Raw genomic sequence first — 26,294 nt, 5'->3', positions numbered from 1 at the left:
CACAGCAACTTAAATTATTCAACACACACTGTTTACAAACTAATCTAACCTCTGCCCTGTAGATCAAATTGTCTCTTGGAGTCTAAGTCCAAATAAGCAGGAGACAGATCTGGAAGACTCTGAAAAGAGAAGAGATAAATAGAAAGTGACACATCTGAAAATATTTATACAGCTACAATGGAGCAAGAGTGGGGGGTTTTTATAGTCAAACCACAGCCTTCATCTGTTTGGGTAAGTACATGACACATTGCTCAATCTAATACTTCAAGGATTATATACAAACTACGCTTCAGTTTTGTCTCTAAAGTAAGATGAATTATTGTTTTAGTCCAAATGAAATCACACTTTGGAAAGGGAATAGAAACCTGCTGATCGAAGGGTAAACTTTAAAGAGTAATACCTGTAATAAGTAGGAACAGAGTGCACAAGAGTCAAATTCTGAAAGTAAAAATCCCATTCATTTTCTCCACAAGAGAAATTATTTTAATGATAATATACAAACCTTTAATCTATTGTTTAATCTATCTAGCGTTCTTTCTCTCACAACATCACACAGTCCTGTTCAGCTGTCAGATACATCCTTTTGCCTCAAATCAAAATCTATAATGTTTTGATTCACCTCATTGCTAACTATTTTGAATCAGGTTGAAAAAATACTCAATACTCTTGCACTCTATACTTCAACCATGCAAAAGTGTTCGTTCACCCAAAAATTAAAATTCTGTCATTAATTACTCACCCTCATATCATTCCAAACCCTTAAGACATTTGTTTATCTTTGGAACACAAATCCGAGAGTTTTCGGACCCTCCATATGAAACTATCAAATTCAAGTCCCAGAAATGTAGACAGAAAATTGTTAAAATAGTTGATGTGACATCAATGGTTCAATCCAAATTTTATTAAGCTATGAGACTAATTTTTGTGCACAAAGAAAAATAATTCTTCCTTCAACGATTATTCTCTTCCAGGTCAGTTTCCGCCACCATTCATGAGGCCACAAGTACCACAAAACATATGTTCTGATGTAGAATACACATGTGCTCTGCCTTGGTTACAAGGTTCACTACCTTTCTGGACCTGGAATGTAGTAGTTTTGTTGGTGTCTTTTCAGGGTCAGAAAGCTCTTGGATTTCATTAAAGCCATCTTAATTTGTGTCCTGAAGCTGAACTAAGGTCTTATGAGTTTGGAACCACATGGCGGAGAGTACTTTTCTCCACATTTTCATTTTTTAATTTTTGGGTGAACTAAGTCCTTAAGTTGTTTTCAAAACTGCAGATTGCATATTGCAGCCTCTTTTAAGCAGTCAGAGCTTATGGTTTAAACGGTCTTACTTTGGTGGGGGTGTTTCTGCCTGATGTGCTCATATTGGAAGGCGGGGGTGTAAAGGTGCCATTGGTCTGTCCCAGCTCACCGTCCTGCTTATAGATCTGACAACAAGCATCTCAGTGTTATGCATACCTAATTTATTCATATTCTCCATCCAATATGACAACTATGGCAACTATAGCCTCCACAGCAAGGAAGAAGACCACACCAAAGCGACCAAGCCCGGCAGCAAAGACCAAACCTCAAACACTTTACATAGAAGTACTAAAATTATTTCTGCCGAGATTCAAAACGAAAGGCACACTAAGGACAGGTAACTTAAGGAAAGAAAAAGGATAGAGGATGCAAGCAGAACAACAGACAAATGAAGAGAGTTTACCTGCATAGGTTTACGTGAAGAGATACACTTAGCTGGCAGAGGGGGAGGACAGGCATGACTGGGCTCCCCTGCTGCCATAATCTCCTGGTACCAACGCTCTGAATCTAGCCTGGGGATTGAGGGTCTACTCCATGCAGGCTGGGTCTGAAGGGCAGTCCAGGTAAAAGGAGGATGGATGGGGAAAAGAGAAATATTGATACAGCAAGGAAAGAAGAGATACATGCATTGAAAGCATGGAGTCGTGAATTAAAGTATATCTCATAAAACCACAGAACCTCAAAGTCCCACTTCATTCAACTCTCTATACTCAACAAGAACAAGTCAGATCAACACAAGGTATGGTAAATAACAACTACAAACACATCAACACCAGGAAATAACACACACCTCAACAGGAAGTGACTGGGAGGAGCCACACTGGGATGGGTGGCTGGAGTGGACAGGGTCAGCGACAATAGCTTGGAATGATTGGACTGAAGATGTGGGGGAGGGGTCAACTTTGGGCATCCCGAACAGCTGGTTTAACTGACTGACTGTCACATACTCCTTTATACAACCAAACCATCACACACAAACACAAAATGTAATGAGGGCATTTCAGGTATACAAAAGCATAAGGCTGGCATAGCAAAGGCAGAGGATACAAAGACAGCTGGAAAGAGACAGGAAGAAATGAAAAATAAGAATTTCAAGAAAAGACAGCCGGCGGGTTATTCTGACAGCATCATAAAAAGAAAAGCCGCAAACTAGGAATAAATGGCATTGGAAAGGGAAACAGGAGGTGGTGAGGCAAAGAAAAAGGTTCTGTCATGGATGAAAGAGTGAGTGGAGGAGTCATACCTCACGAGGTGTTTCTGATGTTACAGCAAGAGGTAGACAAAGAGCGTTAGGGAAGGCAGTCTGGGCGGGGATACATCCGTTCCCATACATCTTATATACATCAGATAGTTTTAGGTACTCCTGAGCACACACATTCACACATCCACAAATGATATCAGTTCATATCTCAAATGACACTTGAAGAACTGCACCAGAAAACTTCATGCACCCACTGGATAAAGCATGCTTGTGCCCAACACTTCACAAACATGCCACGCACTTCAACATCTCCAATGTACACACATGCAGCGTGTGTAACACAGAATGTCTACTCCACCATATCACAGTACTATGATATATGACCATACCATTCATGAATGGCCTGAACATAGCAGACATCATGCTTGAGGCAAACAACACTCACAATGTGCATATTAAGGTCTCACAAAAAACGAAAACCTGCAACTGTGGCCAGTACAACTGATAAAATAATGAACATTACAAATACTCAACAGCTCAAGAAACATCTGCAAGCATTCCAGATCTTCAAAAGTTAAGGTCAGTATTTATTCATTTTAATTACTGATTCACTGATTGAAATGAAAGAAATTAATATAAAATTAATATATTAATATTCAGTTAATCCAAAGTTGCGGTCAAGACATGTGCACTACTACAAAAATGTGCATTTTAAATTTAACGCTGTTCTTCTGAACAACTGTTTGCAACATTGATAATAAGAAATCTGAGAACCAAATTAGCATATTAGGAATGTTTCTGAAAGACAATGTAACACTGAAGACAGTTATTGACAGAAAGGCAGTTATTGTTAATTATAATAATATTTCACAATATTACTGTTTTGTTGTATCTGACCCGAAACTTTTGGTAACATATGGTAATGCATGTTATAATGTCTATACACATCAGTAGGGCTGGGAAGCAAAAAACTGTTCTTATTTAGAGCGGGTTTTATATTGAAAAAGAGTCATTAAGTTCCACAGATGGTTTTTGCACATGCATGTGGGTGGAATACATCTACTGCAATATTTATTCAATTATTCCACAACACTACTACTTATGTAAAAGCTCCAAATATAGGACTCCAAGTCATTCATTTGAAATCAGTGTAGTGACTGACTGGTTATTCATGAGTTTGTCAAGTAGTATTCCATAAAAATAAATTAATGAAATTTGCTCAGTACTGTTTTTATTATTACTGAAACCATCTTATCATTTGGTAATGAAACTGCATTTCTTTTAATACCAACAAAATCGTTAGTGGGACCATTAAGGAACCATTATCATTAAATTCTTTACAATTCCCATCTCTACTCATCAGCCAAAGAGACACATGCTCCTTATGAGGGATGCAATGACTGAAGTGCACAAGCGCATAAGTGCAAATGACATAATGGTATTGTTAGTCTGTAAATCCCTCACAGCTGTCCTGGGGTCATGCTTTTACCTCCTGTGGCCTGTTAGAATATATCTGAGGGGTAGATCTTTGACAGCAAGATGAGGGGAGTAGAGAATTCTGGGTAGGGAGTTCATCTAACAGGTCAGGTTCACTGATGTAAAGCACTTCCTGTTTTGAATATAAACACTGAAGTCAAACAGCACTGAACAGACAGTGTTGCACAAACCATGCCAAAGAACATTTTTATACCATTATTTGTCTTATCAAACTTCTTCAGATTCCCTCTACATATTTTATAACTGATCAAAGAGGCATTGACATGAAGTTTATCGCCGATGGCGATAACCCAGAAAAAACGTGCTCATCACTGCTAAGAAGGAGTCGAGTGTATCCCTACAGACACCACTACCATCAGGATGTACACAACGGTACGTTTATTTCAAACCAATGCACTAAATACTGAGAAACAGCACAGATATCTCATGAATTATAATGATTCGAGTTTAGATCACAAGGCTTCTGTATACAGTCTTTTCACCAGCTTAGGAAACAGTTTACAAAACAGTTTGTTTGCCAACCAAAAACGGGTCAATTACCCATCGGTAAATTAAAGTCATGGCTGTTGAATGCTCTTACCTCCTTCAAGTTGGCAGGCTTGGAGAAAATCTTTCCACCAGTCAGGCTCTGGTATCTCTTTTCCAAGGTAGACAGTCTCTCCTTTTCCTTAAAGTATACAGGGTCAAATTTACCATTATAGGAATAAACCAGTTTCAATTATGAACAATAAAAAAAAGTTCATTTTAGTGTTATGGTATGTATGAGGATAATCATTCACAATTAAACCAACAACAATATTTACAAAATATATAGGGTGAATATTAATTTATAGCTTTATTTAAGCTAGTTCAAGGCCAAGCTAAGACCGCTATATGTAGTAAAATTCTTCTTTAAAAACATTTATTTTCAACTGAAGAAAGAAAGACATGAACATCTTGGATAACATGTAAATAGTTTTTTTTTTTAAACGTTGTAAATGTTTACAGCAATCCATGTTCTAGGTATATTATGGTAAGGAAAGCCCTAGCTCATGTCCTGAATGGGTTACAGTATTTCCCGGGACTACCAGGCTCGAAAAAAGACAATTGCCATTAACAGAAGGATCAGAGACAATATAGATCATATATAAATAGAATGTGTTTTGACCATTTTGAATCTGATAGGGATGAAGTAGGCAACTCAGTGAGGGAGATGCCTTTACAGACAATTTATGTATATGTGCAGGTGTGATCTATATATAAATAGAGTGTTTGTGTGTGTGTGTGTGTGTGTATATATATATATATATATATATATATATATATATATATATATATATATATATAGGTATATTTGTATGTATGTAGCCTAAATGCTTGTATGTGTTTGTGTGTAAAAATAGGTGTGTGTGTGTGAATCCAATTTCAATTATTTATATAATTGTTGTTTGTTTTTTGGTGTGAAGTGTAGATAAAAATTCTAAATGGTTCCCAACCTTCTGGAGCATCTGTAGGGCCAGGGTTCTATCTTTGGCCATCTTTTCACAATCCTGAGCTGCCTGAAGTCCAAGCTGGTTAGCCTGGATCTCCAGAGCTGCCATTTTGTCCTACATAAATGTGAGAAATTATTAAAAAAAGGATGTGGTTGTATGTCATTCCAGTCTTATACAGGATTAGCCGCTCAATACTGACATTTGAGTCCTAGAACTGACCCGAGATCAGTGTCATTACCTTTCTTTTGGCCACACTCCGGTGATACTCTGCCTTCTCTTGCAACAGCTGCCTGCTGACCGTCTCCTTCTCCTCTTCTATGCCACTCTCTCGCTCCAACTGGCGGAACTCCAAATCCTCAAAGCGCTTAGTGGCCGACTCCAGTGCCTCCACCTTCTACAGACACACACATGCACAGATGGACAGAGAGACAGAGAGGGAAGACAGAGGCAGACGAACAGATGGGGGAAACAAATAAGCAGACAGACAAATGTTCCTCAATGACATGCCGAAGAAGATCACTCCGTCTGCCAAACAATGTTTGCTGTATGGAACACTTTTTTTTCAATGCATCTCCTGAAAAAACATTTCATACACATTCTCTGTTTGCTGCTTATTGGTTATAAAGTGTACAAAGATACAAAACAATGAGGCGATTCGCTAAGTTCATTACCATATAAGTGAATTAGTGAGGGGATTTAGTAAAAAAGCACTTGAGCAAGAGTGGAAAGCAAAAGACAGACATACAAGTAAATAAATTCCATGCATTTTCATTGCCTAGCAGTAGAGGTGCATCATAATGATATGGTTGTTCAGGGAGTGTGTAAACCCTTTATTGCCATGAGCATATTGTGGCTCGAGAGAGAGCGCAGACACACAGCCAACACACACAGCCATAGGATATTTGTGCAGTTTGTACAGATCCAGATTCTAACAAGCTGCCCAGTTAAGGCTGTTATATCATGTCATGTGTTTTGCCCATTAATTGCTGGAGATACTGGAAGGTGATATACTACAATAGTTATTTTCATAGTGTATTATTAATTAACATTTAGAGATTAGAATTTTTTTATATACAGATATTGATATTGAGTTTTTGCATGTTGATTTCCTATATATTTGGATTATATTTACTAATGTAATTTTAAATATACATTTCCACACTGTGAACATATTTAAATAGTACTTTAAATATATAGATATAGATAAATATTGCATTTAAAAAACTTAAAACATATATTTTTAAATGTATTTATACAAAATAACAAAAAACTGTAATACCACCTTGTTGCATGAGCCAGAATTATAATATTGGTGCATTCAGGTTTATTTATTTGAGTATTTGAAAGTATAACTGTTTTATGGTGTCCTGGCTTTTTTTAAATACTGGCTGGAATAAGCGAACCACCACAAGCATTTCTGTTTAATACAGCAGCAGAGCTATCATTTAGGCTATTGTAAACAAAAGAAATGCTTAATAGCCAATTTATTTACAAACTACATCCACACAGTATAATAAAAGAGTCATAATTAAAAATAATAATTTGCATTTATGTATTTAATTTAATTACCATCAAAGCTTAGTATTAAAAATTATGAGCAAAACACACCAAAATCACTGGAGGACTGTGTAAATAGCTTTGTTATACATTATTTTGTTTTATTCTCAAAAAAAGGAATGAAACAAAATGTTTAAATAAAAAGCCTACACTAACTCTAACCATGTGAGTTTTTAAAAATCCCGATATAAATTGCTAATAGTTATTTGAATCCTACTTTTTTCTTTCTTTTCTCCTGCTTCTCTTTGAAGTGAAGTGGTTGTATACATTCGATAGTCATTGTGACTCTCTCGGGCGGTATCAAAGCACACACTGACCCTGGTCAGCTGTTCCTGTAAGTGCTCCCTCAGTGATTCGGGGCATTTATGAAGCTGGCCCTTCAGCTCACTGTACGAATCCCTCAGCCTGGCCAGGACATCCCGTTCAGCTGAGACTTTTGCTCTCTCCTACAAAAACATTACACAGTAACATACACACTGGTAAAATACACACGCGGTGAGCCAGTAATGGTGGAGAGGGGTGAAAACAAAGAGGAAACTGCTTAGATAAAGACACCATGCTGAGTTAAAACAGGGGTTTAGATATGGGGTTGCCATGGCAATCAGAGCCCATATTGCAGCAGACTAAATCTGAGCAGAATAAATATTTATACAGCACTCATACTACTCTATTCACAGCTATTCATAAATAATGTTGTATTATTACTAAATATCTCCATTTAGCCACAGGATTGACTGTTTTGTGCTGCCTTTATGACATGCATACATTTGTCGATGTGTGAATTTACTTATATTAAATATAAATACAGCACACTGACACCTCTTTATATTGCTGTCTAGAACAAGGTGGCTGCATTATTAACTACTTTATTTTGCAACCTAGATTTCTGTACAATTTACTGTGAAATTTACTGGTAAAATAACCAGAAGAGGATAACGCCGGACGCCGTGCTCATTCAAGTTACAATTTGCCACACCCCCTCTTTCATTAAAAATAAGGTGAAAATTATAGATTGTATTCCGCATCATTTGAATTTTATCAAAAAACAGATACGAAAGCGGCCATTCAAACATGCAGTGTAGTCAATGTCACTAAGATTAATGAAGAGTTAGACGTCAGGCTGTTAGAAATTAGCACGGTAGTAAAGATGCATCCACAAAGTTTTTCAGGAAAAACAAACAGGAAACAGGAAAGCATGCTTCATAGCCTGTGTTTGTTGTCAGTACCTTGTCTTTCTCCCTCTGAGTTGAATTTTCCACTTCATTCAGTTTCAGCTGAAGTTGATTGATGATCTCCAGCTCTGCCTCCACTTGATCAAGCTCCGCCCTCCGTTCCCCCTGCAGTAATGCCCTCTCCATTTCTGCCTGCCAATAAAACGACACATTCAACAGTCTGTTCACTTCCATATGTTTCTGTTCATATGAATAGCGCAGCTCTGCTGATCAGGCAAAATTCTGTATTCACATCGATTTTAATATGCAACACCAAAGATGTTTCTATGCATGGCAGATGGTGATGCACTGATGTAGACGAACACGACTAGTGATTGAACAGATTTTACAAGTTCTGATGTGAAAATCTACATCTCTCGCTCTCATTCGTGCAGTTATGACGGAACCGAAGGAAGTTATGTGCATTTTGTAGACACCTCAAACAGGCAACGCTCTGTAGGTTTATGATTCAGTCTAACCTCTTGTCTAGACTCCTGTATCTGCTGTTCCAGGTCAGTGACACGAGTCTTCAGCTCATCCACTCGAGCCATAACCCTGAGCCGCTCTTCCTCCAGATATGCCCTCTCCTGCTGTCCCAACACTGAAGAATCTTCATGCTGAGAAAGCATTTGCCAATTACAACAAATGTGTGCTTGTGCATGTTTGTGTGAGTGTGTGAGTGTGTGTGTGTGTGTGTGTGTGTGTGTGTGCGTGTGGTGAGGCCACTCAGACAATGGTTGCAACAAATAAACCCTACCTGGGATTCTGACCTAAATGAATGAATACCATTTTTCTCAAAGGAAGGGAAAAAGAAAGGCTGAGAAAGACATGTGTTTACAGCCAAGAGCAGAACAAATATGAAAAAGTAGGTGAATTCAAAAGGGACTACCAGCAGAGCACAAGAGTTAAATGCATGTTTACTTTTCCACATGCAGTACAACTTCTACAAGTACACCGTTGAGTAATTTAGCCAAATCTTGCATGTTTCCATGCATAATAATGAGTGTAATAATGATTGCAAATATGTCTGTGTATTCATTCAAGCAGTTTGAGTGTTGCTTATAATGAATATCAAAATTCTGAAACCACTATTTCATATTTAGATACACATTTTAACGGTACATTTTATTAGTGTGGTGATTTGAGTGAAATTTGATCATTGAAAAATTAAAGATTTTTGTATTTTAGATGTGAGAAGGAATCTTTAAATATTATAATTTCTTTTATGCAAATCAATATAGTTCATTACAGTACACATTAAGATTACCTTACTTAATTACAGATAGTGGTAACAAGTAAAGTGCAACCCAACAATTTCACAATATTGTGTAAATGTGATTTTCTTGCATGTTCAAATAAAATAAATGAATATTATTATAGATTTTTCACAAGATAAATAATTATCAGCAGTAACAAAAAAAACAAAGTTTTTACCCAAAAATTACAATTCTGTCATCATCTGCTCATGCATGTTTACAAATATTCTTTAAAATATATTTTATTATGTTAAGAGGCAAAGTCATACAGTTCTGAAAAGACATTAAGCTTAATAAATGATGAAAGATCATTCATTCTGGTGATCTGTTCCTTTGAACGGTACATTAAATTAAATTTGAGTAATATGTTCATTTTAATCAAACCACTAAGTATCACACATTCTACCTATAACATTTTATTTGAATGACAGATGCACTCAAGCTGCATTAAGTCCACAAATTTGTGAAAACTAATAATCATGCGCTTCCATTTTTTCAGATGATCAAGAGAGCATCTTGAGCTTGAAAGGAAGCAGGAAGATCTGACCTCCCTTACAAAGAGTCAAATCATCAATGTCACAAATGTACGTATTTGACAAGTGTCCTAGAAATTGTGCAGAACCTTTAATATTTCTCAATCATTTTGTGTTTAAAAATGACCAAAAAGTAAATTAGCTATTGAAGTTCAGCGTGACCTCAGATCTCTGGACTTTACTGTTTTTTCTCTCTGTGTATGTGTATTAGTCTATTAGTGGGAGTATCTCTGGTAGTCTGTGTGAATGAGTATGTGTGTGTTGTACCTCCTGGTGCTGGCTCTCAGTGCTGCTACACTCTTCTTTCAGGTTCTCCTCCTCACTCTCTCTCTGTCTGTGAGAGCTCTGGGCCGCCACACTCGCAGGGTCAGGGCTGGGTCGTCGAACGGAGACCTCCTCCATCCCCGGAAACTGACACGCCCTCCCTGTGTCCAAGCCCACCGAAGGGTCGCTCTTATTATACTCGGCACACAAATTCAGGATGGTCTCAAGCCTCTGCCTCTCCTATAAACAAACACACACACACACACACAAAAAGAAGCTTTCAGCTGTGTGTACAGCACAAAAACTCACACAACCGTCTGAAATGATGTAAACACGGTTAACAGTCTGACTCGCTCTTCATCTGGTATGTTCTAAACTAACTGCAACTTGACACCAACAGAACATACTGAAGACCACTTACAGCACTGTATGAGCCCCCTATAAATATCCTACAGGATTCATTCAGCACCTAGCACATTAAACAAGTAAAAATCCAGATCATCTGCGACGCATCTGCGACAGTGACAAAATTCACAAAAACTTTCCTTTAACCCTGTTACTGACCCCCAAACCTCTGAGCACACTCAAACGACCTCTCACCCGGCTATAATAGTCAGCTGCTGCCATCACTCCGCCTACATTTAGTATGTGTGTGTGTGTGTGTGTATACTATCTACTTACAGGCTGCCAGAGTCCCAGTGTTCTCTCGTAGCTCTAGCCAGACTAACTAGCGCTCTAGGCATTGGGGCTCATTATATTTTACATGGACAATACCCAGCTCTGCTTGGCTAGATGACACCATTGGCATTACTAAAATAGCATGGCAGGGGACAGCCATCTATTTCAGCTAATCAGATCTGATGAAGTAGGGATTATTTATACAAATATAATTAACAGGCCCGATACTCTGACCTCTGAAAATCAACAGAGCACGAGACAAATACAGTATTTGTCAACTACAAAAGACTGAATACAGCGCACTAGGTGTTCAGTGCTGTAAAAGTCTTTATCATTGAGCCATTATTTCACCAGACCAGCCAATAAAATGTCTGGAAACATATGCTCTTCTCTTTTAACGAGGTCTCCCCTGTCAGGAGAGTGCAGACAGAGCACTGGAACAAGTAAACGCTAACTGATGGGTAACGTAGCAACAGCATTCTTCTCCAGCAAAAGGGTGTCAGCACAGCTGGTATGCATGCTGAAGATGCCACAACACAGACCAACACAAAGCACAGTGCACTAAACCTCTGTGTGCAGACGCTACTTTATGACACGACTGTCGTCTATTTGGGCACGGCAGCCAAGATGGTGAATTTACTTCATTCACAGAAGACTGAAAATGTACTGAAGCGTAAATTGTATAATACAGCTAGAATTTGCTGTGCGAATTTTTGTGTTAGGGAGTCTTTCTAACATTTTGTCTTTATTACTCTCTCTTACATAAAGTCAGGGATGACTTTAAAAGATTTATTTTCAAGTATTCTTTAATTGCAGCGGAAAACAGTGTGTTTATTGCTAAAACAGATTTTTGGATGTTTTAAATCTGGTAAACAAAGAAAAAAAGGAAAAGTTCTTTCGTACAAAATTTGGTGCCATATCGCCCTCATGTGGTTTATAGTATGAAATGCTCTAGTTCTATAGCTTACACAAACACGGAGACAAAAGACAAAATGAGCTCCAAATCTTCAGTGAACCAGAGAGAGACAAATCTAGATATTCTTTAAAAACAAAGACTGTCTGTGTGTGGTGCAAAGCTAGTTCTCTACTTGTGCATCGTGACCTAAAATATTAAATGCATTTAGCCATATAGTTTTGCACAGATAGTAATATGTTTTAAAAGGTAAGAGAAAATACTCATTGATACAATGTCTATGCATCCAATTAAACCATACAATATTTTAGCACAAATTCACTTGCCATTTGTCAATGTGGTTAATAAAAAATTGTTTGGCCACATATTTCCATATAAAAAAAAAATTGAATAAGTTGCACTTTCTATTGTTGTTCATGCCTTTGTAGTTTTCCTATTCATCCTGTGCAAAATAAATTAAGAAAAGGAGACGATATTAACACATAAATGTTCAAAAGTTTGGGCTGAGAATAATTTTTACAAAGAAATTAATAATTCTATGCAGTATTAAGTTGATAAAAGGTTACAGTAAAAAAAGTATAATGCTGTAAATGAATGATATTCTTTTGAATGTTATATCCATTAAACCATCCTGAAATAAATCGCATAGAATAGAGCACAGATGTTTTCAACATTGATAAAGATATTTTTTTCTTGAGTAGTAGCCTATTCTTAAACAGTATTAAAATGCGCTCTAAAAATTGTGAACCTAAAGAATAGGATAATGCAGAAAATTTTGCGAATCTATGACTAAAAATAAATCACAATAGAACATGGTTATTGTAAATTGTAATGACAAAGCTTTGGTGAGAGACTTTCAAAGCCTAATTTTTAAACTGTAGTGTATATTTCAATACCTTTGCTCAGTAAACAATTATGTGTATGCGCTGGGTGTTAAATGTAATTTCTGGTTCCTAAAGGACAACTGTTGTTAAGGATAGAAAATGTATGTGTGACTGTGTGTGTGAGAAAGAGATAAAAGGTGGGCGGAGCACAGAAATACTACAGCAGAACAGAGAAGAAACATTTCAAGCCAACTGGGCCATGACCTAGAACTGAGTAAACATAAACATGTGGGGATTTAAGAGTAAATATGACATTACCCCACAAGCAATATTATCTCTCGTCTGGATTAAACGAAAATATCAGATTCCTAATGCTTTTTCTGTTGTTTGTAATTCACTTTTTGCTTTCATTTTTTTCTTATCTCCCAAATGCCTTTCTGGTTAAAAACCAGTTGAAATCTCAGTGTACATCACTTTTGCCCCATCTTCGATCTTCAAAGTGTGATCACGCGCATCTCAACACTACAGCATGCTGCGAGGTCACGCCTCTGAAATGTCATTTTTTGAAGCTAGCAATCAATGCCTGTGTGTTTGGTGGCATTAGGATGGAGATTAGCGCTAAATACAGCTGTGCTTGGATGTGGCACATATCCTCTCAAAAGGTGACACTTTAAAAAGAGCATTCAGCTCCTTTTGGACAAAAACTAGCACTACCTTTCGAGTTGCCACACTATTGGACAGAGCTGTGCTGTAACCATGACAACAGTGCCAGACAGACCAGAGACCACAGGACAAAGTTGAACCCAAACAAAGCGCAATCGTGTTCATAATACACCTAACGTTCCAGCCATTGTCTCGAAATGCTGATCGGAGACTTATTATGGAAAATGACTTCCTATCCTGAATTAATTCAGTTCTGTCTCATAGTAAATGTACTAAAATAGGTTTTCCCAGGGGAATAACAAGATTGTGTCTTCTCTGTGACTGCCGCATATAATTAAGCTTGAGTGAGTATTGTATTTTTAAGAAAGGTTACAGTACTTCATCATAAAAATACAATTAAGGACTTGGTTAGAGGCACTGAAGATGTGTATAATTTTATGGATAAATAAGGTGGCGAGTAACAAAGATGATGAATGGTAACTCCATATGGGAATTTGAGATGCACCCAAGGAGCGTCTGGTGTTTTTAATAGGTTTAAATGAGAGAGATGATGTCTGTGCGTGGTTAATTTAGGGGCTACGATGGAGACGAATGTTTAGACTGTTGAGGAAGACAGTATGTGTGTGTGCATATGAGAAGAAGGGCAGCTCAAAGCACTGAGATTGTGTCGGGTAAATATAGTCTTTGGGCAGCCACACGTTCTGCACATGAGCTTTTAAAAAGGCCTCAGGAATTTACATCCGTGTGTTATTTCTGACTGCTCTATGTCTTTACCAGAAAACTGTCTCCATATAAACTCCACCCGCTGAACTCTAAGTCCACTCCAAAAACCAACGACACTCATCAGTCCTCTACAGCAACCTACTGCCTTTAATTAGACAAACTATGACTTTATTAATACCAGAGCTCATTTTTAGATTAAATTCGAAAAGTGAAAAAACACTTTAGCATATCCCAAACCAGTATTAGGGCATCTGGATCAAATTCTTCCTATTAAAAACTAGTTAAGAGTTTGGACACAATTGATTCAACAGTCTCATGATCTTAAAAAAGCTTTTGATCTTAAGCAGTTTGCTTAAAGGATTGAAATGAGTTTTGAAGATAAATTATACAAAACTAAGATTAAAAAATACAATAGAAAAAAATAATAAAAACATTAAAATAAAATGACAAAATAGCTTTTTCTTTCAATATGGAATAACCTGCATTAATGGATCAAAAACAGTGCTATTGTCAAGTGTTACTACAATTTTAAATAACTTTTGCATTTTAATATGATTTTTAAATGTAATTAATTTCTATGAATGCAAAGGAGAATTTTCAGAAGTCATTACTTCAGTGTTCATATTTAGTATTCATAAGCATTTCTTTCAGAATTCTGTAATGAATGGGATGTTCAAAAGAACATAATTTATTTGCAGAAAGAAATCTTTACCTCCATTTTCTCATTTTATAGTTTGATGGTAAAACTAGTACTTAATGAGTAAGTGTGTCCAAACCTTTGACAGATATTGTAAATACACATGCTGAGACATACCAGCCTTTCCATTTCCTGCTCACGCATCCTTTCCTCTCTTTGCCAACGATGGTACTCCAGTAAGTCTTCCTCTTTGTCGCTGACCTCTGAAATACTGTTCTTGCGTTCTCGAGTGCGTGGCTGAATCTGCCGAGGCTCCCTGCAGTTCTTTCTCTGGTTACGTGGACTAGTGAGGGGAGACACACCTGTCTGAGAGCCTACAGCTGGGGTGAGACTCCCCTTCTGCTTACCGCAAGACTGGTCCTTCAAAAGAGCAGATACAGGAGATGGACTTCTGGCATGCAATCTCGTATTTCCTACTTCTTCGTCAGCTGTGGCTCGTCGTTGCAGACGAGGACTCTCTGGTACAGTCCGACTACGAGAGGTCAAAGTGACGCCGGGCAGAGCTCCAGGGAGGACTGGTACTCCAAGGACACCTCTGCGTGGTGTGGATGGGCTGAGAGGAGGAAGTTCACGCATGATGGATGGTTCTACACCACGACGGGATGATTGGGGACTGTCTGGAGGAAGGAGTGCACGCGAATGGGGCTGAAGACTGAAAGACGTTTCTTGGACTGATGAGCCAACACTGGACCTGGGGCTGGAAGTTCCTGTTGAGGACGAAGAGGTGAGTCTAGCATTGACTTGCCTGCCTAAATCTCCAGATGTAAATGAGACAGATCCAGAAGAGGAGCCATGGGCCAGGTGTGGACTCTCACCTCTACGGTTTGTCGCTGGGCTGGAGGGGGTTTCAATCAAGGTTTTTTGGAGCCTGGGATTTTCTTGATCCTTTAGTCCTCCATTGGAACTGCTGGCTTTGGATGCAAAGGTGCGTGGCTGTGGCACCGGGGCCTGGACGGTGTGAGTGTAGCTGGTGGAACGGGTATTAGTGGAGTCCAAACAAGCCCCTGGACTGCTAACCACAGAAGTTTTGGAGAGGGGGGAGAAAGGAGGACTGGTATTTTCATAGCTGGAGCTTACGGACAAAGTACCAGGACTGGTTGGAGGGGAGACAAGACTGTGGCCGCTCCCGTTGAGCATGGCAGGCTGTGGAATGGGGTGGCGAGCTTTTTTACATTGCTCAGATGAGGAAGTCTGGCCTTCATCCATACTCAGAGAATTCATAATGTCCTGGAGATCCTTCTCAATTGAGCGCACAAGAGTGCCGTGTCCAGGACGAGGTCGCTCATGCAAAGGAAGGTGGTTTCCATTGAGCTGCCCATGAGTTTCTGTGGAGAATAAAAAAACATTACTTGAGGATCATAAATTTTAATTTATATCAAATGAGATGTTAAACATGTTTTATATTACTAACACTAAATCAGAATATTAGAAAGATTAATATAAAAGGTTATGTGACACTGAAGACTGGAGTAATGTCTGATGAAAATTATCTGTGCTATTTCAGGAATAAAATTACATTTTAAAGTATTTTAAGAATTTTTCACAACATAACTGTTTAACTACGTTGTTATGATCAAACAAATGCAGCCTTGGTTAGAATAAGAGACTTTTTCAAAAATCAGACACAAACATATATTTTGAGCTTCTTCACAAAAATAACAAAAATAAATAAATACATTCAATATAATTTTTATGAAGGTTAAAACTTTACCCAGAACCATCCTTTTTTAAATTAAACTATGACAACCCATTACATAAAAGTTGACTATATACACTGTATTTTTAACCAAACAACAACATAACCTAAATCACACATCTAATTCTCTATTTCTTCAAATCTGGCAATCACGTAGATTTGAAATTCTATATTTAAAACTGTCAGGACCATATTTCACCACATGTGTGCTAAGCCCATGCAGGACAGGGCTGGGTAAAATGCACACAAACACACACCTCCCCCTCTTTTACACACTCAGGGTGTGTCTCTCAGCCTACAGACTGCGGATGGCAAGAATCCCACCCTCAGCTCAAAGGTCAGAGCGGACAGAGGAGAATGGAGCCTGAATTATGGCATGACTCATTCTGCACACTCAAGACCAGCTGAACGCACTCAGCTCTGTTCTCTTTCTGCAGCCAGGGCCACCGGTGCACTAAACACGCAATAAACACGTTATTTTAGTTGGAGCTGTAGCACAGTGGCGTGAACATGAGCTCACAACACATAAAGGAAGTGACCCCACAAATATTCTTTTTATTGCAAAATTACTGTCATTTTACCAAACAAAAAAGTACTTTTTGAGATCTCTGGAATATTATCTTTCTACTGTGCAGCAGATGCTGCACTACAACCATCCAAAGTTGTAATTTCCTTGAATCCATTAAAAAAATGGCTAAGAATTTATTTAGATTTAATCAGAATTTTAAGATTAAGACAAATGAAAAAACATGGCACGTTAACTGAACTGAGAGATTACATTTAATGACCTTTCTGTAATTATAATACATAAAACCTTTTTGTCACACTGCTTTATAAGGGACAGCTCTTTTGCGGTTTGCTCTTAGCTTGTAAAAAAACTATTTAGCTTGTACGAGCAATTTGCAAATTGCAAGTGTGTTCCATATTGTCAATTATAACGCATTTTAATTATCAAAAAGTACAGTACGTTAAGGTTAATCTTTCAAGTACAGACAACTTTGAATCAGACCAAAGAGCCATTTTTATTTATTTATTTATTTTAACTAATGAAACAAAGAACTATAAGGTCATCAGAAAACAAAACATATGGCATAACAACAATATTATATTCATCACCGTCATAGTGCCATCTTCTTTTAAAATGTCCAATCTGATGTTTAAGAATTCTAAACTAACAGGGTCAAAGCCAAGGTCACCCAACAGGGGACTTCCAGCAGTTGACAGAGTGCTTGTTGTGGCCATTCAAATTCCCATTCTTTTCAATGCGATTTCTCAAGGATCTCACTTCCTGGATTCTAGACTCATTGAAACGAGTCAGTGCTGAATGAGTGAGAGCACTGTTTAAAATGGGCAAAGATACAGCTGGAGTTTTCTCCAATAACATGGATATTAAAGAGGGAGGATTAGGTCGAGTTATTTTAGGCAGATTTGTGTCACCTGAGCAGTGTCTGGAACTTGTTATAATTATCTAGGGTACAATGCCTCTCTGTGCCCCGTTTGCTATAACGTTTAGTAATTAAATCAGCGGAATGTGCACCATTATTTGCAAATGTAGTGCTCTCTCTCTCTCTCTTTCTGAGTGCCTTCAGCAACTTTAACTCCCCATTGCATCCAGAGCAGCTGTCTTACACTACCAGATTCCAGGTCAGTATAATTTTGCTTCTGCATATATATATATATATATATACCTGAGTGGTTCTTGTAGGTACTGGTAAATCCAGGGCCTCCACCTGGCATCAAACTCTTCATCCTGAGGGCCTCCTCTGGGTGGTTAAAGCGGAAAAAGGATGACTGACCAAAACACAGCATACACCCTGAGAAAAAAGCATATGCGCATGAAAAACAGCTTTAAAATACCAAAAGAAAAGAAAGTGTACTGTATTATAATTAAAAAAAAAAGCTTTGTGACAAAACTTCTAAATTAAATTCTTTAATTTAAAAAAGAGTGAATTAAAGACTGCACTTTAAAGACATTTTTACCAGAATAAGGGGCAAAAAAATTTAAACTGTCGTAGGATTCGTAAAATATACAGTGTTTATATGTCAGCTGACATTTTGTGTGACCTTTTTCAACAGTTTTATCGGGCGGAGTTGCCAGCTCCGTACCCAGCAACCCTGAATGGAGTAGAGGTTCACTTAAAAAGAAAGTCATCTGCTGAAAGTGTAATTAAATCTTCATAAATATGACTTTATTCATGCAAGGTAATCTAGAGCGTCTGTATGAAACAAAACAGGGGTGTGGATGAAACATAATAAAGCCAAACAAAAGCAATCAGTACAAGCCACACTGAATTTCTCTGGCCTTATTTACATGCTTTATTGTAGCTCATATCACGCTTATCTCGCCATATCATAGAGTTCAAACGACGAGATTAAACTAAGATCGTCTATTAGTAGGATACGTACACATACCTCCTATACATTCATAACACTTTGTCCCTCTGCCCTTATGAAAGCGCTGTGATTAATGGGGCAGAGGGATCAATGCAGTCTGTCAAAATGCCAGAGAATTATGACCCAGACTTCCATTTCATAATGAACATTGGCACAGAAAGCACTGAGAGAATATAAGATCAGTATGACTCACTGCTGACTTACAGTAGAGGACAGGATATGACATGCAACACTAGAATACGAAAATCCCTCTTTTTAACAACGGTTCACCTCTGTGCATAGTATATCACTTTTTCTTTGATGCATTTTTTGAAAATTAAACCACTATTGTTTTTCTATTATGACCATGTCAAAGCTAAACCTCAAAAAGTATCTATGTACTCTACACACATGTGGCAAAACTACATTAAAATACAACCAAGAACATGGATGTAGCCACATATTTGAGACTGAATACCAAACTGGAATGTAATGCTTAAGGTCAAATCAAACACATTCTTCAAATCAGAAATAATCTAAATGGGACAGTCTCTGCATCTGTAAGGGATATGATAGTCAAAGAATTGACAAGTAGTAAGAAAACACACAGTTTGTACACCTCCTAAAATGTGGTACAGACATAACAAATTAGGTCAAATCACTGATGACAGACTATAACCTCTATTTACACTACCAAAGACTAAACAATCAAAAAGACATATGGCACAAGGGGGCATCAGAGGGGTCAGGCTGGGCATAATGAGGCCAGAAAAGGGCATTGTAGTATTTAATTAGAAGGGTAAAAACAAATCAGGGAAACATATTGCAGCGCTGCTTTATTCTATTAAGCCTTAATGTGTTAATGATACATTTTATTGTGTGAAGAACATTAAACGGCTTTTAAATTATTTTATAAATAACTACACTTTACTAGCTTGTTACTAAAAAAAATAATAACCCGGTGATCTTGATACAACTTGATACTAACTTGCAAACATTTACAACAGAGCTAAGTTACAGTAAAGTTTGGCTAGACTATGTTTAATAGTTAACATGAGATAATAAATAAAATTACTTTATTCTAACGTAGGTATTTATCGTTTTTCATTAAGACACAACGCAACGCGAATAGCCTATACGGCGTCTTTGAAGTAAAAAAAAACTGCAACTACACCGTGACAGGCGAATCATTGGGGGGAAAAAGATTGAAAATAAACAGTTTCACCTACCAGGTTTGGAAAATAAGCTCAAATTGTATCCAATGGACTGTAAACGCTGGGAAACGACGGAGACTGTGTTTGTGTGGAGCTCTCGCGTGTCGCGTGGAGTAAAGAGAGCCGCGCGCGCGCGCGTGCGTCCGCCCGCAGCTTTTGTGATGCAAATGTCAAGCGCTACGACAGCGAGTCCACTCACTGACTTCTGCTACAACACAAAACAGCACAGCTGTCACCTGCCCGACTGCCATCGCCGGTCCAAAGAACGCGGACAAGACAAAAAGAAGCAGTTAATGCTGCTTAATGAGATCCGAGGAATTTAAAATAGAAGCATAGTTTAAAGATGGTTCGAAACTGTAGAACGCTAGAAGTTGCTTTTATTCCAATGTAAGCCGAGTTCATTTGACTTTTAAAGGGCGTATTTTACAGAAGTGAAGTCTGTTGAGGACTATTGACGCCTCATTAAGACAAATGTATTGGAAGTCGCATGGGTGGCACGTTGGACAGCTGTCCCCTCGCCGGCTGTCTCGTGTTATTGTCATGCACAGATTGCGGACAGGGGGGTGGACTGCAAATCAGCTCATCTGGATCAACACGATCACTATTCCTTAACAGCCTACTTGAACCGACATTAAACAATTTACTCATAGACAAGCGTCAAAAATATATGCTTAGGTGCACCAGGCTTGAAATCTGCTAGCTTAACACATGTTCGTTTAATAGCATTTAACAATCTGCTGCTAATAAAATAATAATAATAAGAGAATCCAACAATATATCACAGTCCTGCAGCATTACACGTTCCTAATGTATAAAGAGCAACGTGTTTCTGGAGTGCCTGAAATAGCCCAAAAGAGCAGGGCAAGGTCAAGTTCTTCAAATGTAAGTTCAAACAAGCCCTCATCATTACCGTGGTGCAATTTCCGGGGCCCATGTATAACACAGATACACACTGATGCGATTCCAAAGTGGACGGCCTGAAATAGCTCAAGAGTATCGTAAGGTCAAGTTTTTTTTAAAAAGGATGTTCAAACAAACCTTTATCGTTGTTAACACAAAATGGTTACACATGGTTGTTTTAGCTTTAGAAGTGCAATCTTATCTGTGAAATGGTAAATATGTGACGCCGAATCGGCTATTGCATTATATATAGAAGATTCTCAGCTTTCTGAATTTGAGCAAATGCCTTAACTCTCTTTTACTATATATGTCTTCTTCTAACTTTGGACCCAAGCAGTCCATCCAGTCTGATAATAGCTGAAACACATGTCCCTTGGAGCCACTCAATGACTACCTCTTGATAAGCGGAATAGTTTTAAGAAATGCATTTTACTGATGCGCAGGCTGAATCTATCGATTAACTGTCAAACAAGTTCAAGTCGACCAGTTGAAAATAAAACCGAAAATTGTGAAAAACTGTAAAAGTGAAAAAAGTTAATGCTAACATTAATAAACCATCAGCAAGACACAATGTGCCGTTTGTTTGCGTTTCACATTCCAAAACAACCCTCATTTTGTAACCGATTCAACATGGAACTAAAACTGTCTGAATGAGTTTAAGAACAACCTAAAAAATATAGACCAACTGTAAATGAGCCATTGCTTACCTTGTGTGAGTCTGACAGGTTTGGTAACTGCTAAACCATCCATTGAGCACTGATTTCCGCTGGGGTACAGGGTGATGGCTCCCCCCGCATTTTCAATGTAGCAATGTTGAGCAGTGACACCGGGACCCTGAATATTAATATCTGTGTTCCCATGCCCGAGAGTAGTCTTCCCTGCAACATGCGATGGAGATTCGGTTGATTATTGTTGCATAAAAGTACACTGATTACATATAAGGTGTTAATTAATTAACTAACACTTAATTGATTACTCATTTCAGATTTTTACAAGACTTGAAAACGTTGCAATTATATATGAAATGCTGCAGCACAAGGTTTGCAGCAAATGAACAGGTTAGGCTGCTTTTTAAACCAAGACAAGACAGACAACCCCCCCCAAGTGACCGGCCCCCGTCTGAGTTATTTCATTCTGGGTGTCTATGAAGCAGATGCGAGTAAAAAAGACATAACTCAAGCCTATTGTGAGAGCAGACGTGACAGAGACAGTGGTAGGAAGTAAGTGACAGGGGTGGGTGCATGCTGCACTTTAGATTGAAGATGAACATAATTCATTCCTTAAAAGAGGACATTTTTAGGCAGGAATACACATTCCCCAAGACAAATGTGCTCTCACTTGAGCAAGCTCTGTCACACTGTGAAGCAACAGGGGGTTGTGCCAAAGTCAGGTCATAGCCTCATAATTCTGTCTCTTGTTCTAAAGCCACTGCCATTGTGAATGCAATTTACTAGAAACAGCTGAAACCTCAATAGACAGTCCTATGTAGAAACCTCAATCAATACTAGATCCTACCAATATATACATTTAACTGACTCATTATAATGAATTCTCTATGTATCGACACGAGCACAGGATATGGTATTCAATCCACTATGAAATGACTCACTGATGAATAGTGCACTACATCCACTTCCTCTGGGATTTATACTTGCATGCTTGCTCTCATTCTTCCTCAGTGTCAGGGGAGGAGAAGTCCTCTATTTGTCATTCTTCACGAGACGAAGCGCAGCCAAGTTATGAGGACAGTGCAGTGAGGTTTGTCCTCTCTCACGAACTTCCTGCCCATCACCGTTCAAACACAAATACTAATCTTTATTTGTAGTCTGCAGTTTCAGTCGTTTTTCAGGCATCTCTTCTGTTTGTACAATCATATAATTAGGTCTCAAAATCTGAAAGCATTGCCGCTAAGCACGAATTCCTCAGTGAACCACATCCTTAGTCGAAAGACAGTGTTTGCATCTGATTTAGTAGACAGAATCTGCTGTGGACACTTCATTAGGGTGTGTATTGCATTCAGTTACTTTATAGTAAGGTAACTAAACTTACCCTCTGGCAGGGGCAGGAGGGTTATAGCTGTACTCAGTCGGCCACTTCCCAAACTGACAAGGTGGGGTCGTTCTGCCTGGACTTTAAGAGTCTTGCCTGTTTCAATCAGGTCCAGTGGTGTGCTCTGTGAACATACGAGAGGCAATACAACAGTGAACCTTTTAATAACAGATCATATTTTACAACCTTTGATCACCGTTAAAGTGACCTGCACCGCTCAGGGTTCCTAAAACAGGATTAGTGTAATTCAGTTAGGTCCACTGAGTACTGCAGTGACAGGGTAAGAGGCTAACTAAACGGGTTTAGCTCCATCAGGTACCACCACGCAGGCTAAGAGGCTAACAGGATTTAGCTGTTAGATGAAAGACAAGGGAGCGGACCGATAAATGACCAAAGCAGGAACATATTTGGACTCAGCATGTCACAGATGGAGGTTCTCAAGGGCAGCATGTGGATTATTTGCTTGTTAAGTCGCACTTTGATGTTTGAGGGAGCTGTTCTACATGGAAACAAATTATATAATTAATGTTTTTTAAAGAAATTGCATATTTAATTTACGCCGCAGGCCTTGAGGCACTATAAAGGATTCACATCAGTCTCCTTTCCCCTTCTGGGATGTAAAACTGAATTTACTGGGAATGGACAGACCACTGGGATTATCCAGTGGGCCGGATGAAAACTAATTTATATACAAAATAAACATACAAAAAATTCTAAGTTTATTTTTCTTTTGGAAAAAAGGGAGAATGTTCTGACATCACAAGGATGGCCCAGGGTAAGTTACAGTAGCTACAATGTGAAAACAGCTACTTTGTGAAGTATAATACAATTAAATCAACAATCCATAAGGCAAAAGTTGCACTACATATACATAGTGGGGAATTATGTAATACATGAGTTGTGATAGCTGTTTTTACTTCCATAGCCATGGACGTTGCTTTCACACCATTCACTTAACCTAAATAAAGATTTTACACATCTTTACAGTGTCTTCACATCATGTTTTATGAGTCTAGTCCATAAAAATAACCTTTAAAAGAGAACAGCAATAAGGTTTCTAATAACAATGTATGAATTCTTTCTAAAGTGATTAAATGTCACTGTAGTTTGCTTTAGCTTTCATATCTTATCCTGTCATCTCCTCATAATAGGGCTGCATATAAAGCTGCTCCACAGTTTCCATTGTCCTCTGACATTTTTTCTATATACGGTTAAGTTGTTTCTTTCTCTGCGTGTGTGTACTCAACATTACTAGTGAAGTTTTAGCAGGTGCACTGAACTAACGGCTTGATGTTTATGAGAGCCTGTAATGCTTGATTGGTTGAATACAGTGCAGTATTTGAGCAAGACTAAATGCAGACAGAAAGGCTGAACTCAGCCTCTTGAAGCAACAGTGATGAACATTAACCCTTTAATTAGAAAACAGTTCACCTCTTCATTTCCACTTCCTGTGGAGAGCTGCAGATTCCGAATTTTGGTGACAAAACCTAGGATTTGTTTTTATACCCCCACATTTGCTGATATAGACATTTTAACGCTTTAAATTATATTTTGCTTTTAGGAGATTTTAATGATCAGAAACAATCTTACAATCTTTAAAAATAACTTTTGAGTGGTTTGTGTGTGTGTTTGTTTGGAGGACGGGGGCTGTACACCTTTCACCGACAATGAAAAATGACAATATCCAAAACCATTGTCCTTGTGGGGACATTTTTTGGGGGCAACATGAAGAGAACAGCTTATAAATCATACAGAACATTTTTTGATGTTTATCTGAAAGTGTAAAAGTACAAAAAAGTTTTCTATAAGGGGTAGGTTTATGGTTAGGGGATAGAAAATATTGTTTGGTCTGTATAAAAGAAATAACAGTCTATGGAAAGTCCACACAATTCACAGGAACAGATGTGTGTGTGTGTGTGTATGTGTGTGTGTGTGTATGTGTGTGTGTGTGTGTGTGTGTGTAAACTTCTGAAATGTGAGATCACACTCAAGTCACACACTCACCTGTAAGACCTGATGAGTCTGACGGCCATGTTCTGGAACATTTCGATTCAATCTGTCCATGTCTATAGAATTATCGATCATTTCATGACATTCGTTAAGATCCTGGAATTACATAAAAACAAACAACAAGATATTTTAAAAGTCCAAAATTCCCTTTGATTAGGAGTGATTAGGTTATAGCTCATAAAATGTGATTGAAAATCATTACTATTAGAATAAATATGTGGATTTGGCACAGTTACGATATTTAAAGCTTGTGTCTTTGATCATAACTGCGAACTATAAAACACATCAGGTGTTTCCTTATTATAGACAAAATACAGTCAATGCAATGCAATGATCTAACAAATGCGCACTGTGATTAACCAACTGTCGTGAACAGACCGGAGTCTGCATCTTAGTCGAAAGACACAGCATGAGTCAATGTGACTCATCTCACACACAAACACATGCACACAGTGAACAGATGCAGCCAATTATCTATGGTACAGACACAGGCACATTAGCGTGAACAAACTAGAGTAGACCTCAGGTCAGTACACACATCACAGCGGATCAGTCATTTTGGAACAACCCTAACCTGAAATCCCCCTTTCCCTCCTTCCCTCACCTCTCCTCCGTCTCTGACTCATACCTCAGACAAAACACACAGGAAATCAAAGAGAAACAGACCGACGAGACAATCTGAGCATCGGGGTCTATGAACATATCTGTGTACGTAACAACCGTTGCGATTCAGAGAAGGGCAGTGAAGCCACTAAAAGTAGAGAAGCTATTTGTTGAATTAGATGGTATCGAAGTGGCATTGTACCTTAAAATCATGTTACTTTGCAAAGTGTTATTATTACTTGAAATAACAGCTTAGCGGTATACAATCAGAACCACTGATTCAAAGGAAACAAAAGGGCCATTTTAAACAACCAACAGAATATACAGTAAAAATCCCAAGCGATTCAGAATGACTCTTTTGAACTGGTTGTTTACAATTAGTCTGAGTGTTCAAATCCCAAATTATCAGTAATACCTAAAGAGAGCTTTTAGCTTAGTTTAGCTAATCCCATTGTAGAGCAACTATAGAGTACTCTATGGGGTATTTTTCCCTTTTCAATGAAAAATTATTTCCATATCTGGGCATAAACGGTCATTGAAAATCAGAAAGTCGGTTACAATCAGAACATGTGATCCCGATTCATTTATTACACATTCACTTGTTCTGATTCACCATGACTGTGGAGACTAACCTATAAGCCTTCTGGGGGGTTA

At 38.2% G+C, this 26,294-nt stretch overlaps 1 protein-coding gene across 15 annotated transcripts in view; it reads right to left on the bottom strand.

Annotated features, from left to right (window-relative positions):
• Positions 1–26,294, bottom strand: part of phldb1a (pleckstrin homology-like domain, family B, member 1a) — a 41,353-nt gene that overhangs the window by 6,333 nt on the left and 8,726 nt on the right. For 5 of the 15 annotated variants that reach the window (XM_043238550.1, XM_043238553.1, XM_043238548.1 and 2 more), the window contains exons 2-19: positions 25,032–25,133; positions 23,028–23,151; positions 21,686–21,856; positions 18,180–18,305; positions 14,913–16,120; positions 10,301–10,537; positions 8,724–8,861; positions 8,260–8,397; positions 7,351–7,479; positions 5,715–5,870; positions 5,480–5,590; positions 4,585–4,671; positions 3,997–4,116; positions 2,550–2,669; positions 2,097–2,255; positions 1,710–1,853; positions 1,336–1,431; positions 50–119 (exon numbers count right to left, since the gene is read on the bottom strand). In XM_043238550.1, coding sequence (XP_043094485.1) covers positions 50–119; positions 1,336–1,431; positions 1,710–1,853; positions 2,097–2,255; positions 2,550–2,669; positions 3,997–4,116; positions 4,585–4,671; positions 5,480–5,590; positions 5,715–5,870; positions 7,351–7,479; positions 8,260–8,397; positions 8,724–8,861; positions 10,301–10,537; positions 14,913–16,120; positions 18,180–18,305; positions 21,686–21,856; positions 23,028–23,151; positions 25,032–25,133 — 3,436 coding nt within the window. Of the gene's footprint in view, positions 1–49; positions 120–1,335; positions 1,432–1,709; positions 1,854–2,096; positions 2,256–2,549; positions 2,670–3,996; positions 4,117–4,584; positions 4,672–5,479; positions 5,591–5,714; positions 5,871–7,350; positions 7,480–8,259; positions 8,398–8,723; positions 8,862–10,300; positions 10,538–14,912; positions 16,121–18,179; positions 18,306–20,093; positions 20,410–21,685; positions 21,857–22,587; positions 22,787–23,027; positions 23,156–25,031; positions 25,134–26,294 lie in introns of those variants that run through there. The other 10 variants (XM_043238554.1, XM_043238559.1, XM_043238558.1 and 7 more) reach the window with 10 other exon arrangements.

Source organism: Puntigrus tetrazona, chromosome 5 (assembly GCF_018831695.1).
Source record: "Puntigrus tetrazona isolate hp1 chromosome 5, ASM1883169v1, whole genome shotgun sequence".
In the NCBI taxonomy this organism is placed as follows: Eukaryota; Metazoa; Chordata; class Actinopteri; order Cypriniformes; family Cyprinidae; genus Puntigrus; species Puntigrus tetrazona.
Note: the sequence above shows the minus strand (reverse complement) of the source record. Positions and strands in the feature narration are given on the sequence as shown.